The 16,947-nt window shown below is 42.1% G+C and overlaps 1 protein-coding gene across 3 annotated transcripts in view; it reads left to right on the top strand.

The window, feature by feature from the left end:
• MBOAT2 (membrane bound glycerophospholipid O-acyltransferase 2) overlaps window positions 1–16,947 on the top strand; it is a 150,676-nt gene that overhangs the window by 115,006 nt on the left and 18,723 nt on the right. For all 3 annotated transcript variants that reach the window (XM_072143538.1, XM_072143537.1, XM_072143539.1), the window contains one exon: window positions 11,850–12,033. In XM_072143538.1, coding sequence (XP_071999639.1) covers window positions 11,850–12,033 — 184 coding nt within the window. The remainder of the gene's footprint in view (window positions 1–11,849; window positions 12,034–16,947) is intronic.

The raw sequence follows: 16,947 nt of genomic DNA, 5'->3' as shown, positions 1-16,947 counted from the left end.
GGGTCATGCTATGGAGGTTTGTAAGGAAACCAATTAGAAGAGAAGAGAATGGTAACAGACGGTGTCACTATATGTTATCATATGCTGGGATGAGCTGCTGTATAATGTATGATAACATATATTATTACTCTGTACATTGCTTATTCCTTACATGTCTACAGTTCTCTGAGTTTCCTTGTAGTTACGTAATTTTTTCCATTCAGAGGATCATAGGTTAAAATTACAGTCTCCTTCATAAACAATTTCCCCATGACAACTCCTTCTGTCCCTTTTCTTTTTATAGTGTTATTCTAAGTAAACTGAGCCTCAGGATAGTAAAAGGGGTGTTCCAATATTTTTTAATTGATCAGCTCTTCTTGGGTTAGATGATCAATATCAGGGCTTGTTCTCTTGTCTTCTGTTAAATATGGGTCTTTTTTGTTTTCATGTTTTTTCGTTTTTTTTTTCTCTTCTGTACATCATCCTTTGTTTTGTTTTTTTTGGTGGACTGAGAAAAAACTAAACAGAGAGCTTAGAGGGGTTGGCCACTTTACTTCATGTTTTTTGTAATGTGTGTGTAAGTGTGGGGGTCAGGCAGGGCCGATTCTAGCATATTTGCTGCCTGAGGCGAATATTAAAATGCTGCCCCCCCCCCCCTGTTAAGTAAATGCTGAAAACTTTACTAACAATTAACAACCCTACAGACAGCTCCCTGACACTGTGTGACTGACTACAGGTTCTGAGAGTTACATCTAGTACCTTATAGATGACAATCTCTTCCATCAGGAGGACTTTATTCCGGGTTCTCCAATCCATGACGTATCACTGCTGAGTTCACGGGCAGATATCTTCAGCTCCGTGCAGCATCTCCACCCGGCGTCCCTAAAAATACCACAGTCACTTACAGTATAAAGTCACCTGGATAACAACACTGTGCTCCTAAATAATATATACCCCTCACAACACAACTGACCGCACTCTCCCCACATATAAACATCCCTTCATAATATATATATATTTCTACTGGAATTATAGCAGGTACAGCACATCAATATACAACACCCCCAATTTATTAATACAGACCCCCCCCAAACATTTGTTTTACATGATGCAAAGTACAGGCAGTCCCCGGGTTACATACAAGATAGGGTCTGTAGGTTTGTTCTTAAGTTGAATTTGTATGTAAGTCGGAACTGTATATTTTATAATTGTAATCCCAGACAGAACTTTTTTGGTCTCTGTGACAATTGGATTTGAAAAATGTTGGGTTGTCATAAGAACCAGGACTAACAATAAAGCTTCATTACAGACGCCTGTGATAACTGTTATAGCTGATTATTGTCGCCTAGGACTAAAGTACAATAAATTACCAATATCCAGAGGTCTGTATGTAACTAGGGGTCGTATGTAAGTCGAGTGTTCTTAAGTAGGGGACCTGTAATCTATTGTATCCTATAGCTAATATATCCCACAATGTTACCCTGTTGTATGTTACATGATTTTACATAGAGTGCTCCCCTGACCAATGTGAATATATAGCAACCCCCAAATGAATATATACTATATATATATATAAAATTTATATACATTTATATAAAATTTTTATATAGCCCTGCCTCGTTATTCAGCCCCCCCCCCAATTAAATTATATACAGCTCCCATATACAGATCCCCTACAGCTTAAATAAAATCTTGCCCCACATATACATCCCCCCAGCTTAGTAATATACTGTACCCCATATACATCCCCCCAGCTTAGTAATATACTGTATCCCATATACATCCCCCCAGCTTAGTAATATACTGTATCCCATATACAGCCCCCAGCTTAGTAATATACTGTACCCCATATACATCCCCCCAGCTTAGTAATATACTGTATCCCATATACAGCCCCCAGCTTAGTAATATACTGTATCCCATATACACCCCCCAGCTTAGTAATATACTGTACCCCATATACAGCCCCCAGCTTAGTAATATACTGTATCCCATATACATCCCCCAGCTTAGTAATATACTGTACCCCATATACATCCCCCCAGCTTAGTAATATACTGTATCCCATATACAGCCTCCCAGCTTAGTAATATACTGTATCCCATATACATCTCCCAGCTTAGTAATATACTGTACCCCATATACATCCCCCAGCTTAGTAATATACTGTATCCCATATACAGCCCCCCAGCTTAGTAATATACTGTATCCCATATACAGCCCCCAGCTTAGTAATATACTGTATCCCATATACAGCCCCCCAGCTTAGTAATATACTGTATCCCATATACATCCCCCCAGCTTAGTAATATACTGTATCCCATATACATCCCCCCAGCTTAGTAATATACTGTATCCCATATACAGCCCCCCAGCTTAGTAATATACTGTATCCCATATACAGCCCCCAGCTTAGTAATATACTGTATCCCATATACAGCCCCCCAGCTTAGTAATATACTGTATCCCATATACATCCCCCCAGCTTAGTAATATACTGTATCCCATATACAGCCCCCCAGCTTAGTAATATACTGTATCCCATATACAGCCCCCAGCTTAGTAATATACTGTATCCCATATACAGCCCCCCAGCTTAGTAATATACTGTATCCCATATACATCCCCCCAGCTTAGTAATATACTGTATCCCATATACATCCCCCAGCTTAGTAATATACTGTATCCCATATACATCCCCCCAGCTTAGTAATATACTGTATCCCATACACAGCCCCCCAGCTTAGTAATATACTGTACCCCATATACATCCCCCAGCTTAGTAATATACTGTATCCCATACACAGCCCCCCAGCTTAGTAATATACTGTATCCCATATACATCCCCCAGCTTAGTAATATACTGTATCCCATATACATCCCCCCAGCTTAGTAATATACTGTATCCCATATACAGCCCCCCCCAGCTTAGTAATATACTGTATCCCATATACAGCCCCCCCCCAGCTTAGTAATATACTGTATCCCATATACAGCCCCCCAGCTTAGTAATATACTATATCCCATATACAGCCCCCCCCAGCTTAGTAATATACTGTATCCCATACACAGCCCCCCCCCCAGCTTAGTAATATACTGTATCCCATACACAGCCCCCAGCTTAGTAATATACTGTATCCCATATACAGCCCCCCCCAGCTTAGTAATATACTGTATCCCATACACAGCCCCCAGCTTAGTAATATACTGTATCCCATATACAGCCCCAGCTTAGTAATATACTGTACCCCATATACAGCCCCCCAGCTTAGTAATATACTGTATCCCATATACATCCCCCAGCTTAGTAATATACTGTACCCCATATACATCCCCCCAGCTTAGTAATATACTGTATCCCATATACATCCCCCAGCTTAGTAATATACTGTATCCCATATACATCCCCCAGCTTAGTAATATACTGTACCCCATATACATCCCCCCAGCTTAGTAATATACTGTACCCCATATACATCCCCCAGCTTAGTAATATACTGTATCCCATATACATCCCCCAGCTTAGTAATATACTGTATCCCATATACAGCCCCGCAGCTTAGTAATATACTGTACCCCATATACATCCCCCCAGCTTAGTAATATACTGTATCCCATATACAGCCCTCCAGCTTAGTAATATACTGTACCCCATATACAGCCCCCCAGCTTAGTAATATACTGTATCCCATATACATCCCCCCAGCTTAGTAATATACTGTATCCCATATACAGCCCCCCAGCTTAGTAATATACTGTATCCCATATACAGCCCTCCAGCTTAGTAATATACTGTATCCCATATACATCCCCCCAGCTTAGTAATATACTGTATCCCATATACAGCCCCCCAGCTTAGTAATATACTGTATCCCATATACATCCCCCCAGCTTAGTAATATACTGTATCCCATATACAGCCCCCCAGCTTAGTAATATACTGTATCCCATATACATCCCCCAGCTTAGTAATATACTGTATCCCATATACAGCCCCCCAGCTTAGTAATATACTGTATCCCATATACGGCCCCCAGCTTAGTAATATACTGTATCCCATATACAGCCCCCCAGCTTAGTAATATACTGTATCCCATATACAGCCCCCCCCAGCTTAGTAATATACTGTATCCCATATACAGCCCCCAGCTTAGTAATATACTGTACCCCATATACATCCCCCAGCTTAGTAATATACTGTATCCCATATACATCCCCCAGCTTAGTAATATACTGTATCCCATATACAGCCCCCAGCTTAGTAATATACTGTACCCCATATACAGCCCCCCCCAGCTTAGTAATATACTGTATCCCATATACAGCCCCCAGCTTAGTAATATACTGTACCCCATATACATCCCCCAGCTTAGTAATATACTGTATCCCATATACATCCCCCAGCTTAGTAATATACTGTATCCCATATACAGCCCCCAGCTTAGTAATATACTGTACCCCATATACAGCCCCCCAGCTTAGTAATATACTGTACCCCATATACATCCCCCCAGCTTAGTAATATACTGTATCCCATATACAGCCCCCAGCTTAGTAATATACTGTACCCCATATACATCCCCCCAGCTTAGTAATATACTGTATCCCATATACAGCCCCCCAGCTTAGTAATATACTGTATCCCATACACAGCCCCCCAGCTTAGTAATATACTGTATCCCATATACATCCCCCCAGCTTAGTAATATACTGTATCCCATATACATCCCCCAGCTTAGTAATATACTGTACCCCATATACATCCCCCCAGCTTAGTAATATACTGTATCCCATATACAGCCCCCCAGCTTAGTAATATACTGTATCCCATATACATCCCCCAGCTTAGTAATATACTGTACCCCATATACATCCCCCCAGCTTAGTAATATACTGTATCCCATATACATCCCCCAGCTTAGTAATATACTGTACCCCATATACATCCCCCCAGCTTAGTAATATACTGTATCCCATATACAGCCCCCCAGCTTAGTAATATACTGTATCCCATACACAGCCCCCCAGCTTAGTAATATACTGTATCCCATATACATCCCCCCAGCTTAGTAATATACTGTATCCCATATACATCCCCCAGCTTAGTAATATACTGTATCCCATATACATCCCCCCAGCTTAGTAATATACTGTATCCCATACACAGCCCCCAGCTTAGTAATATACTGTACCCCATATACATCCCCCCAGCTTAGTAATATACTGTATCCCATATACATCCCCCAGCTTAGTAATATACTGTATCCCATATACATCTCCCAGCTTAGTAATATACTGTACCCCATATACATCCCCCCAGCTTAGTAATATACTGTATCCCATATACATCCCCCAGCTTAGTAATATACTGTATCCCATATACATCCCCCCCCAGCTTAGTAATATACTGTATCCCATATACAGCCCCCAGCTTAGTAATATACTGTACCCCATATACATCCCCCAGCTTAGTAATATACTGTATCCCATATACAGCCCCGCAGCTTAGTAATATACTGTACCCCATATACAGCCCCCCAGCTTAGTAATATACTGTATCCCATATACATCCCCCAGCTTAGTAATATACTGTATCCCATATACAGCCCCCAGCTTAGTAATATACTGTACCCCATATACATCCCCCAGCTTAGTAATATACTGTATCCCATATACAGCCCCCAGCTTAGTAATATACTGTACCCCATATACAGCCCCCCAGCTTAGTAATATACTGTATCCCATATACAGCCCCCCAGCTTAGTAATATACTGTATCCCATACACAGCCCCCCAGCTTAGTAATATACTGTATCCCATATACATCCCCCCAGCTTAGTAATATACTGTATCCCATATACATCCCCCAGCTTAGTAATATACTGTATCCCATATACATCCCCCCAGCTTAGTAATATACTGTATCCCATATACAGCCCCCAGCTTAGTAATATACTGTATCCCATATACATCCCCCCAGCTTAGTAATATACTGTATCCCATATACATCCCCCCAGCTTAGTAATATACTGTATCCCATACACAGCCCCCCCAGCTTAGTAATATACTGTATCCCATACACAGCCCCCCCAGCTTAGTAATATACTGTATCCCATACACAGCCCCCCAGCTTAGTAAAGTGAAGCCTCCTGTTTTTTTCCTCACCAGCCAGAGATTCCTGTCCACAAAATGGCCGCAGATAAAGAGTCATGTGATCTCTGTCTGTCCATGAACCAACGTCCTTTATCTTATATTCATGAATGCTATCATAAGGTCCTTGCAGGGTAATTGTTCATGGACAGACAGACATGACTCCCAGCTGTCACAGATTCGGTCGGACAGTCCCGGATTCTGCACCGATCCAGCAGCGATCCTTTATCCTTAGGCCATCAATGTTAGATAAATGGGGAGTGCAACTCTTGTACCAGATGGGTGATGGGACTTACTATTGCTCAGATGGTAATGAGAAATATGTACTGTAGTAGTGTTCGGGGTGATTTCCCTTTCCCTTGAATGTCGATATCTAAAATCATAACAAGTTATGTACAAATCCCATGAAGCATACTGTAAGTAGTATGGAGGATTGGAGTTAGACCAGATAAATAGATTACTGGCAACACCAATGGTGGTCTGGTGCAGTGAATGGGTTAGTGATGAGATCTTAGGTGGTTTAGCAAAGCGAATAGGTTAGTAGGAAGACCGATGGTGGTTTAGTGAAATTAATAGGTTAGTAACATCCCTGGTGGTCTAGGGAAGTGAAAGAGTTATTGATACCACCTTCGGTGATATAGGAAGATAAATGGATTAGTGGTAACACCTCTGGTGGTCAAGGGAAATTAATGGGTTAGTGGTAATATCCCTGGTGGTCTAGGGAAATTAATGGGTTAGTGGTATTATCCCTGGTGGTCTAGGGAAATTAATGGGTTAGTGGTATTATCCCTGGTGGTCTAGTGAAGTGAATAGGTTAGTGGGAACTCCTCTGGTGGTTTAGGGTAGTGAATGGGTTAGTGATGAGATCTCAGGTGGTTTAGGGTAGTGAATAGGTTAGTAGGAACGCCTATGGTGGTTTAGTGAAATGAATAGGTTAGTGGTAACATCTCTGGTGGTCTAGGGAAGTTAATGGGTTAGCGGTAACATCCCTGGTGGTCTAGGGAAGTTAATGGGTTAGCGGTAACATCCCTGGTGGTCTAGGGAAGTGAATATGTTAGTGGTAATATCTCTGGTGGTCTTGGGAAGTGAATAGGTTACTGGTAACACCTCTGGTGGTCTAGGGAAATTAATGGGTTAGTGGTAACATCCCTGGTGGTCTAGGGAAGTGAATATGTTAGTGGTAATATCTCTGGTGGTCTTGGGAAGTGAATAGGTTACTGGTAACACCTCTGGTGGTCTAGGGAAATTAATGGGTTAGTGGTAACATCCCTGGTGGTCTAGGGAAGTTAATGGGTTAGTGGTAACATCCCTGGTGGTCTAGGGAAGTTAATGGGTTAGTGGTAACATCCCTGGTGGTCTAGTGAAGTGAATATGTTAGTGGTAACATCCCTGGTGGTCTTGGGAAGTGAATAGGTTACTGGTAACACCTCTGGTGGTCTAGGGAAATTAATGGGTTAGTGGTAACATCCCTGGTGGTCTAGGGAAGTGAATATGTTAGTGGTAATATCTCTGGTGGTCTTGGGAAGTGAATAGGTTACTGGTAACACCTCTGGTGGTCTAGGGAAATTAATGGGTTAGTGGTAACATCCCTGGTGGTCTAGGGAAGTTAATGGGTTAGTGGTAACATCCCTGGTGGTCTAGGGAAGTTAATGGGTTAGTGGTAACATCCCTGGTGGTCTAGTGAAGTGAATATGTTAGTGGTAACATCCCTGGTGGTCTTGGGAAGTGAACAGGTTACTGGTAACACCTCTGGTGGTCTAGGGAAATGAATGGGTTAGTGGTAACATCCCTGGTGGTCTAGGGAAGTTAATGGGTTAGTGGTAACATCCCTGGTGGTCTAGTGAAGTGAATATGTTAGTGGTAACATCCCTGGTGGTCTTGGGAAGTGAATAGGTTACTGGTAACACCTCTGGTGGTCTAGGGAAATTAATGGGTTAGTGGTAACATCCCTGGTGGTCTAGGGAAGTTAATGGGTTAGTGCTAACATCCCTGGTGGTCTAGGGAAGTTAATGTGTTAGTGGTAACACATCTAGGGATGTAGGGAACATTGTGGATTAGTAGTAACATCCCTGGTTTTATCAATCAGAAAAGCAATGATAGTTATGTGACTACCACTACTTTATCTCGGAGATGTTCTGGCTTCTGTTAATATTATCTTCTATGTACTATGGCCCTCGTGTCATCAGGGTGCAGTATCCCATTGCTCAGCAAATACAGGGAACAGTAAATGTGACTCCTCTGTCACCTATGGGATCCTCCGATTACTGGTCTTATATAACAGTATATGATATGGTAGTGTCAGACGTCAGGAGAGACGCTATAGATATCCAGGCTGATAACTTACCTGCTGCTCAGTACTCCTGTTCCTGTGTTATCAGAACCTTTGGACTACTGTAATGTAAAACACACAATGTCTGAATACCCAGACTAGCTAATACCGGCTCCTGTGTATCCAATGATTTTGTAAGAGCATTGTCAAAACTATTGACAGATTCCCTTTGAGGGCATATTGACCTAGATTTGGCAGGACAACGTGACTTTAATGTATCTTTATAGCTATGTTCAGCTTTCAAGGGCACTGGGAATAGGCCTGGGAAATTGGACCCGCCTCCAGTGCACTTGCAGGCTGATTTGCATATCCATATTAAGATGGTTAATCTGTTTGTAGCCATAAACTTATGTTTCTGCTTCTAATAAATCCATCTATATCAGTTTTATTGAACTTTCTTTGCACTTATAAATTCTTTAATAGTGCCTAAACCTATCAGATCAGGTAATTGTGGGCAGGGCTGCCACTAGGAAGTATGGGGCACCAAAATGGCAGATTTTGTAAGCTTCAACCCCCAACAAAATGATAATCCGGCCCTATGTGTACAGTGAGTTCCCTGCACCATGGAAGCTTTTTCTGTGACATGGGGCCCCTTCTCCTCCTTGGGGCCCCTTGAGCACAATCACACTAATCCCCCTGATGGCGGCCCTGATTTTGTTCCACGATTAGTATTCTTTGCTGAGTACATGGCCGTTTTGTCTCCAATGCATAAGATGAGTCCTGTCATCAGGTTTTAGTGACATGCGCCTGTTATATCCGCATCTATAAATATCCCTCTGCTCTTTATTTAGAAGATGAGTGTAGGTAATGTCAATGAGGAGAGGCCGCACAGGCGGATAATAGTAGCGTTGAATAAGTTGTTTTTATGAAGACAGGTGTCGAGAGGCTCTCGGTCTTTACTGAATGTGTTCGGTGCACATAATGGACCATTAAATCAGGATAATGACCTCCCTCTGCCTCCAGAAAGCAATGGATGTAATGGGGGAGAAAATGCTGAGATGCACATTACTGAGGTTGGGTCAGAGCGCGGTGTAATTGTGTGACGCTCTGCGGCAGCCTATGTATTACGCAGAATATTGCACTCCGAGTCTTATCGACCATCACCTTTCCTTCCCTCCTTGAGAAAGGTCAGGCGCTTCTGGTAATTGTAAGCATCTGTCTCCGCTCCCCCAGTGGTTACATCGCTGCCCGTGTGGATACAGCGCTCTGTTCTCGCTCTCATCATCTGGAATTGGAACAATCTTCTATTTGCTTTTGTTTTAGGATCTGATTATCACAGCTTGGCGTGTTGTAAAAAAAAAAAAAATCTGCAAAAATGCCTAATCAGCAAAGTAAGAAGAGAGGGAGGAAAGAGGGGGAATAGCAAGGGAACGGATTCAACTGTGTGTCTGTGTGGGAATGGAAGAGACGTCTCTCTTTTTGAAGACATTTCTTCAGTTTTCAATGCTAAGGAGTTTTTTTGTATGTCGGATCTGCATAGCGTAGCAGAATTTTGTCATGTCTGTCTATCTAATTATCCATCTAATAATGGGGGTGTTTTATCAGGGCTTGTAAGCCTGTATAGTGAATAGCTATATCTCAAGTTTGGGTGCAGGCTCTAGTGTGGCTCTACTTAAGTTGGAGCTGGCATAGAACTGGTCTGGGCTCATGATGCGCCCGGAAATTACGCCCACGCCACCAGATAAGGTGGGTACTGAGTGGGGGGCTTTGAGCGTATGATACATCCTCCTTCTATGAGCTTCTTTGTTCATGATTACAATGTAAAAACATCAGTGAAAACTGACACAACAAAGCCATGGGCTGAATTTCACTATATGATTTTAAAGGACATCTACCACCAGGATGAAGGACTGTAAACCAAGCACACTGACATACTGGTGGGCTCCAGGCTCAGTTAACATCTATGGAGCCCTGAGCCCCTCAGGCTCATTTACATAACTTTCAATGGTTTTTTTTGTAAAACCCAGGACATAAGAAGCTAAAATAAGAGCAGATCCTGCCAGATGGGCACACATCAGTATATCAGTGTGCATGGTTTACAATCCTTTAACCTGGTGGTAGATGTCCTCTATAGCTTTATAAAAATCCTATACAACAACACAGTGGGGACACTTAAAGGGTCTCTGTTGCCACCTTTTACACCACTAAACTAATCGCCCACTCAAGTGGGATATGAAATATCCTCTTTAGAGTTCCCTCTTATGTTTAAACCTATTTACCTATAAAAAAAAAACACCTGCAAATCCATGTGCAAATGAGCTGAGCCTGAGAGGAGTCACTTTTTGTGATGATGTGTTGCTTTTAGAAGCTAGTGGGGGAGCCTCTTTTCAGACACCCCATTTACCAGAAAACAAAGTTCTTTTTAATAGTTAACTACCGCAAGGGGAAGTGATAGATTTCCTTTAAAGTGACTCCCCACCTGGTAACTAAAGGTGACTAATCTCTGGCAAAAAGTGACTACGGTACCTGTTGAGGAAATGGGGCATGAGAGGTGGCCCTAGTATCTTCCCCAGGGGAAGAAAGCGCTTGCTGTGATTCATGGGAAGTCGATGTTTATGGGGGCAGCTGCTGTTACCTCTGTGTCTCACATCTGGTAAATATGCAAATACGTTTTCCAGGATGGAATAAGGAAAACCACACCTCTTTTAGCTGCTTTATAAGGCATCCCCCTTACAACCAAGCATGACTTTCAAGAAGCCTAATGACATGATGCGGGATTAACGCCAAACCAGTATATCTATTCCAGAAGGAACAGATTCCCAACTGTAGACAGCACTGGTTCTTTGTATCTCATCAGTACAGTGTAGGGAACTGGTTTAGTGAGTGAAGGAAGAGCTCTCCTTACAGAGACTTTCACAACCCTAGTCGGACCTGGCGTAGTTTTAGTTCTGCCTAAGCCTCTTGATGTATCTGGCGGGACGGAGGGGAGGGTGAGCTTGCTCTCTTTTGTGCCGGCATATGATAATTTTCCCCCTAAATTTTTTTGAGAAATTTGATGAAGTTTTACAAATCCAGTTTTTGGGGATTGGCTCGTTCCTAGTTAAAGCCAATGAGAGTTTTTTTTTTCATAACTATTGGGGGAATATTAATCTGAACGCTTTTTTTGTTTGGTAATTTCTATTATTTTCCTCTCTGTTGAGTTGTGTAGACCTGCCTGTACGACATGTCCGCACTGGCTAAGATATGCGAGGATTCAGGTTCCCTTTAACCTGTTCATAACTTTCTGTGGAATTTTAGCTTTTGTTATAAGCTATTATAATCCTGATGATGTTGTTTTTTGCTGTAACAATGAAAGTTTGCGCGGTTGAGATGAAAGTTGCGTTTCTTGCGGCCTGTGTTCTCGCTCTGTCTATAGCCTCACATCTCACCCGCTGCTTATCTCTCTATTACAGACGCATGCCAAGTCTACTGGAGTATTTAAGTTACTGCTGCAATTTCATGGGCATCCTGGCAGGACCGCTCTGCTCCTACAAAGACTATATCGCTTTCATCGAAGGCAGATCGTATCACGTCAAAGAAGCGGAAGTTAATGGAAAAGAAGACCTCAAATATGATCACAAGGAACCGTCACCTAATGTAAGGGCTCGTTTATTCTTCTATCCTCTGATTTGGCGAATACAATTATACAACTTAAGGTTTCATCTCAACTTTCATAAAATTGTAACTTCGGCTGAAATAACAACGACATATCCTTATCATTTCCCATCCAATTTGGATCAATCTGTTTGTCAGCCAATGGTTTTCCATTAAATCTACCATCAAAATCCATCATGATAAACCAGGGACACTTACTCATAGATCCAGGCACAGTGACTGTGGTAATCTTCTTATATTTGTTATCCATGGCCTCCTTCCTTCTTACATAAACTATTTAAATTATGCTATTGAGCCACAAGAACTCTGGAGGTGTTAACAGAGTCCCTCCGAGCTGCAGATTCATAGGCTGTTACACTGTCTCCCCTCCTCCCTCAGCACTTTTCCCTCCCACTACATGATGTAATCTCACTTAGCACAGGCTGGGAGGGGGGAAGTGATATTGCACAATGTAACAGCCTGTGACGCTGCAGCATGGAAGGGGCTCCCCAGTGCCCTTCTACCTCAATAGCATAATTTTTGATTTTTTAAGGTAGGAGGCTATTGATAACAAATATAAGAAGATTACCACAGTCATAATGCCTGGATCTATGAGTAAGTGTCCCTGGTTTATCATGATAGATTTTTAATTGTATATATGAATTTTAATTTAATCGTATATATCTAGATGGTCACTTTTTGAGAGTAAGTATAAGACCCTAATAGGGTCAGCCATTTAAGACTTACCCTGGTAGAGGGTTGTCAAAGGATTCTGCACTTCCTAACGTCTTCCGGTGGATAAAGGGGGCCATACTATATGCACGCCCCCTCTGTGATAGCCACTCCCATAGCAGTGGCTGGAGGGGTGTGCAGATGTCCTTTGAACACCCCTCCAACTAATGACATGGGAGTGGTTAGAACAGAGGGGAGGTGCATACAGTACGGCCCACTTCATCCACCGGAAGATGGCACAACATGAGACGTCACAGGAAGACCTGAGTCTTGCTGTCGTTGGGTCATGTGACCTAAAACTTCTGCGGATTACCAAGACACTTTACCAAGGTGTAGTTAGAAAGGCAAAACAATGCTGGTTCCTGAATACTAGCTTTAAGGTTTAAATTCTTCCCAATGTGCTTGAATTGTGTTTCAAAACACAATTCAAAAGCAATTCAATGCAGCTTTGGGTCCAACACCTAGAACCCCCCCTACTCCAAATCCTCAAAAGAGGACAACAAAAGTATCAGACTACTCCGTTCACAGTGTAGTGGTCAGACCTGGTAACTGCACATCAGCTCCCATTCATTTGCAAAGACTCATTTTGGCCATTGCACTTCAATTATGTATTAAGCTTGATAACTTTTTTGCCATAAGATCTTTCCAGTAGATAAGAGACTCGTGTAATAAATCTGATTGGTACTGGCAGGGAAGGGGTTAATCTGTCGGGGAATGGGGAATTAGCTAACAACACAGACTAATTAATGAGGTTTTATAAAATAAAAAAAGGCTTTAATGAGTCAGAGGGATTAGAAAGCTCTGGCCATGAATGGGAAGTATATGTGTACGTTGCTTGCAGCCTTTATACCGATCCGGTTCTGGAGGGAGGCAGAAATCACTAATAAAGTGGAGAAGTTTATTAAATTCTTACTAATAAAACAAGAAACGGCAAGTTCATTCCTTATGTATTATGTATAATAGCTGGTTTTATGTTCTTTTCCTGCAGATGTATTTTTTCTACATGCTTATGGAGGCGGATTAAGACTGCCATGGGCTTTGGGTTGTTTGAAAATTGTGGGACCCCCACAAGTCTTATTTTTCAATGATTTTACATTTACTTACATACGGTACCAGAACCAAGCTTCCTAGGAAAGGAGTAGGGGAATCCCTTCTGCTGACTTTCACTTCCGCAGTTTAAGGACCCATGGAGGACCTTTGAAGGTCCTGGAAGCGCTTGTGTATACATGTGTGTCAATAGCCAACTATTATTTTCTTTAATGGTTTGACATTTACTGCCTACGTACGGTACCAGAACCAAGCTTCTTGGAAAAAGAGAGGGATCCTTTGTGTTAAACTTTCAGTTCTGCAGTTTGTGGACCTTTGGAGGACCTTTAAAGGTCCTGGGTGGTGTGTTCTATACATGTGTGTTCTATATACACATGTATGCAGATATCTCTTTCTCAACTCTACAGGGCAGTATCAAACTTGGTGTTTGGTTTAGGAGACCATAGACCTTATAGGATCCCGGACTGCCGCCAAAACCGCCCAACAGGGGGAGGCCATCTTCTTCTTCTTATTATTATTATTATTTTAATCCCTGTGGGAAAGATTCACCAACTAATCTGCAGTGATTTGTCCCCTCTTCCAGCTTTTCTCAGTTTGTTCCGAATTGTTATGAAGTAGAGACATATCAGCGTGTCTATGTATAAGGGAAGATATTTTTTGGAGATGTTGTAGTATTGTTACCCTCTGATGTTACAGATTACGTTCCGCCCCCACCTAGGATCTGACTCTTTACGTATCAGTGTCCTCAGGCTATAGAGGAAAGCGCCGCTTGTCTGACTGACTGCTGTATCTGTAGGGTGACTGCTATTCTTGTGGGTAGACGGGAGATCAATCACTCATGAATAATTTGGGAGACATAAGGTGTCAGCGCAGGGCAGCTCACTACATGGCGAGCAGAGGAAAGATCCTCACACTCCATCACTGCGATTACTTGGATCAGTGCAATGTTCTGCAAGATGTTCAGAACCACCTGATGGTACAGGGTCAGTTTCCGGGCATTGCTACAAAGGGAACCTGTCACCAGATTTAAACCCAATAAAGGGGTTTTCCCACCAATCAAGTTAGGCCCTATATACAGGATAGGGCCTAACCTGCTGATCGGTGAGGGTCTCAGTGATGAGACCCCTACAAATCACAAGAATGGGGTTTCAGGGTTGTCAGCTCTATAGTAGATGAATGCGGCAGCAATGGCCATCTGTTCCATGCATGGAGGTACCTGGGACCCCGCTGGACCCCCCCCCCCCCCGTTTTCATGATCTGTGGGGGTCACTCAAAAACCCCACCAATCAGCAAGTTAGGCTCTATCATGTGGATAAGGCCTAACTTGATTGGTGGGAAACCCCTTAAAACTACCAGCCTCCTCGGGTAGGGTATGAAACATCCTTTCTAGCACCCACACATTAACCTATAATTAATGGTAAGCGGACCCGTTAAAATTAAAACCCAAATTTTACAAACACTGTACTGGTCCGCATTCAGGTACTGAAACCAAACCCCTCTCCAGTAACACAAACTTCTGATGAACCTCTAATGAAGTTTGGGATGGGGTCCTTGGGACCCAAACCTGCAGAGTTCTGTACGAATACATCTTTGTGGTTCGGGTCCGCTCATTACTACATTATAATAAATCTCCAAATTCCTGTGAGAATGAGCAAAGAAGAGTCATATTTTGCTTGAGATGTGTCAAGTTTAGAAACAGTTTTATAGCAGCTTTTGGGGTCATGTTAACCATAAGAATCTAATCTTTGAGATCGTATCAGTCTTGTGGTCCCGTGAGCTGCAAAAGTGGAGATTTGGAGGAGATTTTGTTTTTATAGGTAAACGGGTGAGATTTCATACAAAAGCGTGAATTAGAGAAAGTACATTTTATACTATACTTGACAGGGCAAGTGGTTTAATGGGGTTAAAGCTGAGAACTGGTTCCCTTTAAAAACCTGTAGTATAAAAACCTGTAGTATTTAGGGTACAAATTATTAATTTTAATTGCAGTATTATGTATTATGTGTGATGTATATAGCGGTAGTATCCTGATGGTCAGGCTATATTATGTGTGATGTATATAGCGGCATTATCCTGATGGTCAGGCTGTATTATGTGTGATGTATATAGCGGCATTATCCTGATGGTCAGGCTGTATTATGTGTGATGTATATAGCGGCATTATCCTGATGGTCAGGCTGTATTATGTGTGATGTATATAGCGGTATTATCCTGATGGTCAGGCTGTATTATGTGTGATGTATATAGCGGTAGTATCCTGATGGTCAGGCTATATTATGTGTGATGTATATAGCGGCATTATCCTGATGGTCAGGCTGTATTATGTGTGATGTATATAGCGGTATTATCCTGATGGTCAGGCTGTATTATGTGTGATGTATATAGCGGCATTATCCTGATGGTCAGGCTGTATTATGTGTGATGTATATAGCGGTATTATCCTGATGGTCAGGCTGTATTATGTGTGATGTATATAGCAGTATTATCCTGACACTATGTGACGGTCAGGCTGTATTATGTGTGATGTATAGAGCAGTATTATCCTGACACTATGTGACGGTCAGGCTGTATTATGTGTGATGTATATAGCAGTATTATCCTGACACTATGTGACGGTCAGGCTGTATTATGTGTGATGTATAGAGCAGTATTATCCTGACACTATGTGACGGTCAGGCTGTATTATGTGTGATGTATATAGCAGTATTATCCTGACACTATGTGACGGTCAGGCTGTATTATGTGTGATGTATAGAGCAGTATTATCCTGACACTATGTGACGGTCAGGCTGTATTATGTGTGATGTATATAGCAGTATTATCCTGACACTATGTGACGGTCAGGCTGTATTATGTGTGCTGTATATAGCGGTATTATCCTGACACTATGTGACGGTCAGGCTGTATTATGTGTGATATATATAGCGGTATTATCCTGACACTATGTGACGGTCAGGCTGTATTATGTGTGATGTATATAGCAGTATTATCCTGACACTATGTGACGGTCAGGCTGTATTATGTGTGCTGTATATAGCGGTATTATCCTGACACTATGTGACGGTCAGGCTGTATTATGTGTGATGTATAGAGCAGTATTATCCTGACACTATGTGACGGTCAGGCTGTATTATGTGT

This window comes from Engystomops pustulosus, chromosome 3 (assembly GCF_040894005.1).
Source record: "Engystomops pustulosus chromosome 3, aEngPut4.maternal, whole genome shotgun sequence".
Classification (NCBI taxonomy): domain Eukaryota; kingdom Metazoa; phylum Chordata; class Amphibia; order Anura; family Leptodactylidae; genus Engystomops; species Engystomops pustulosus.
Note: the sequence above shows the minus strand (reverse complement) of the source record. Positions and strands in the feature narration are given on the sequence as shown.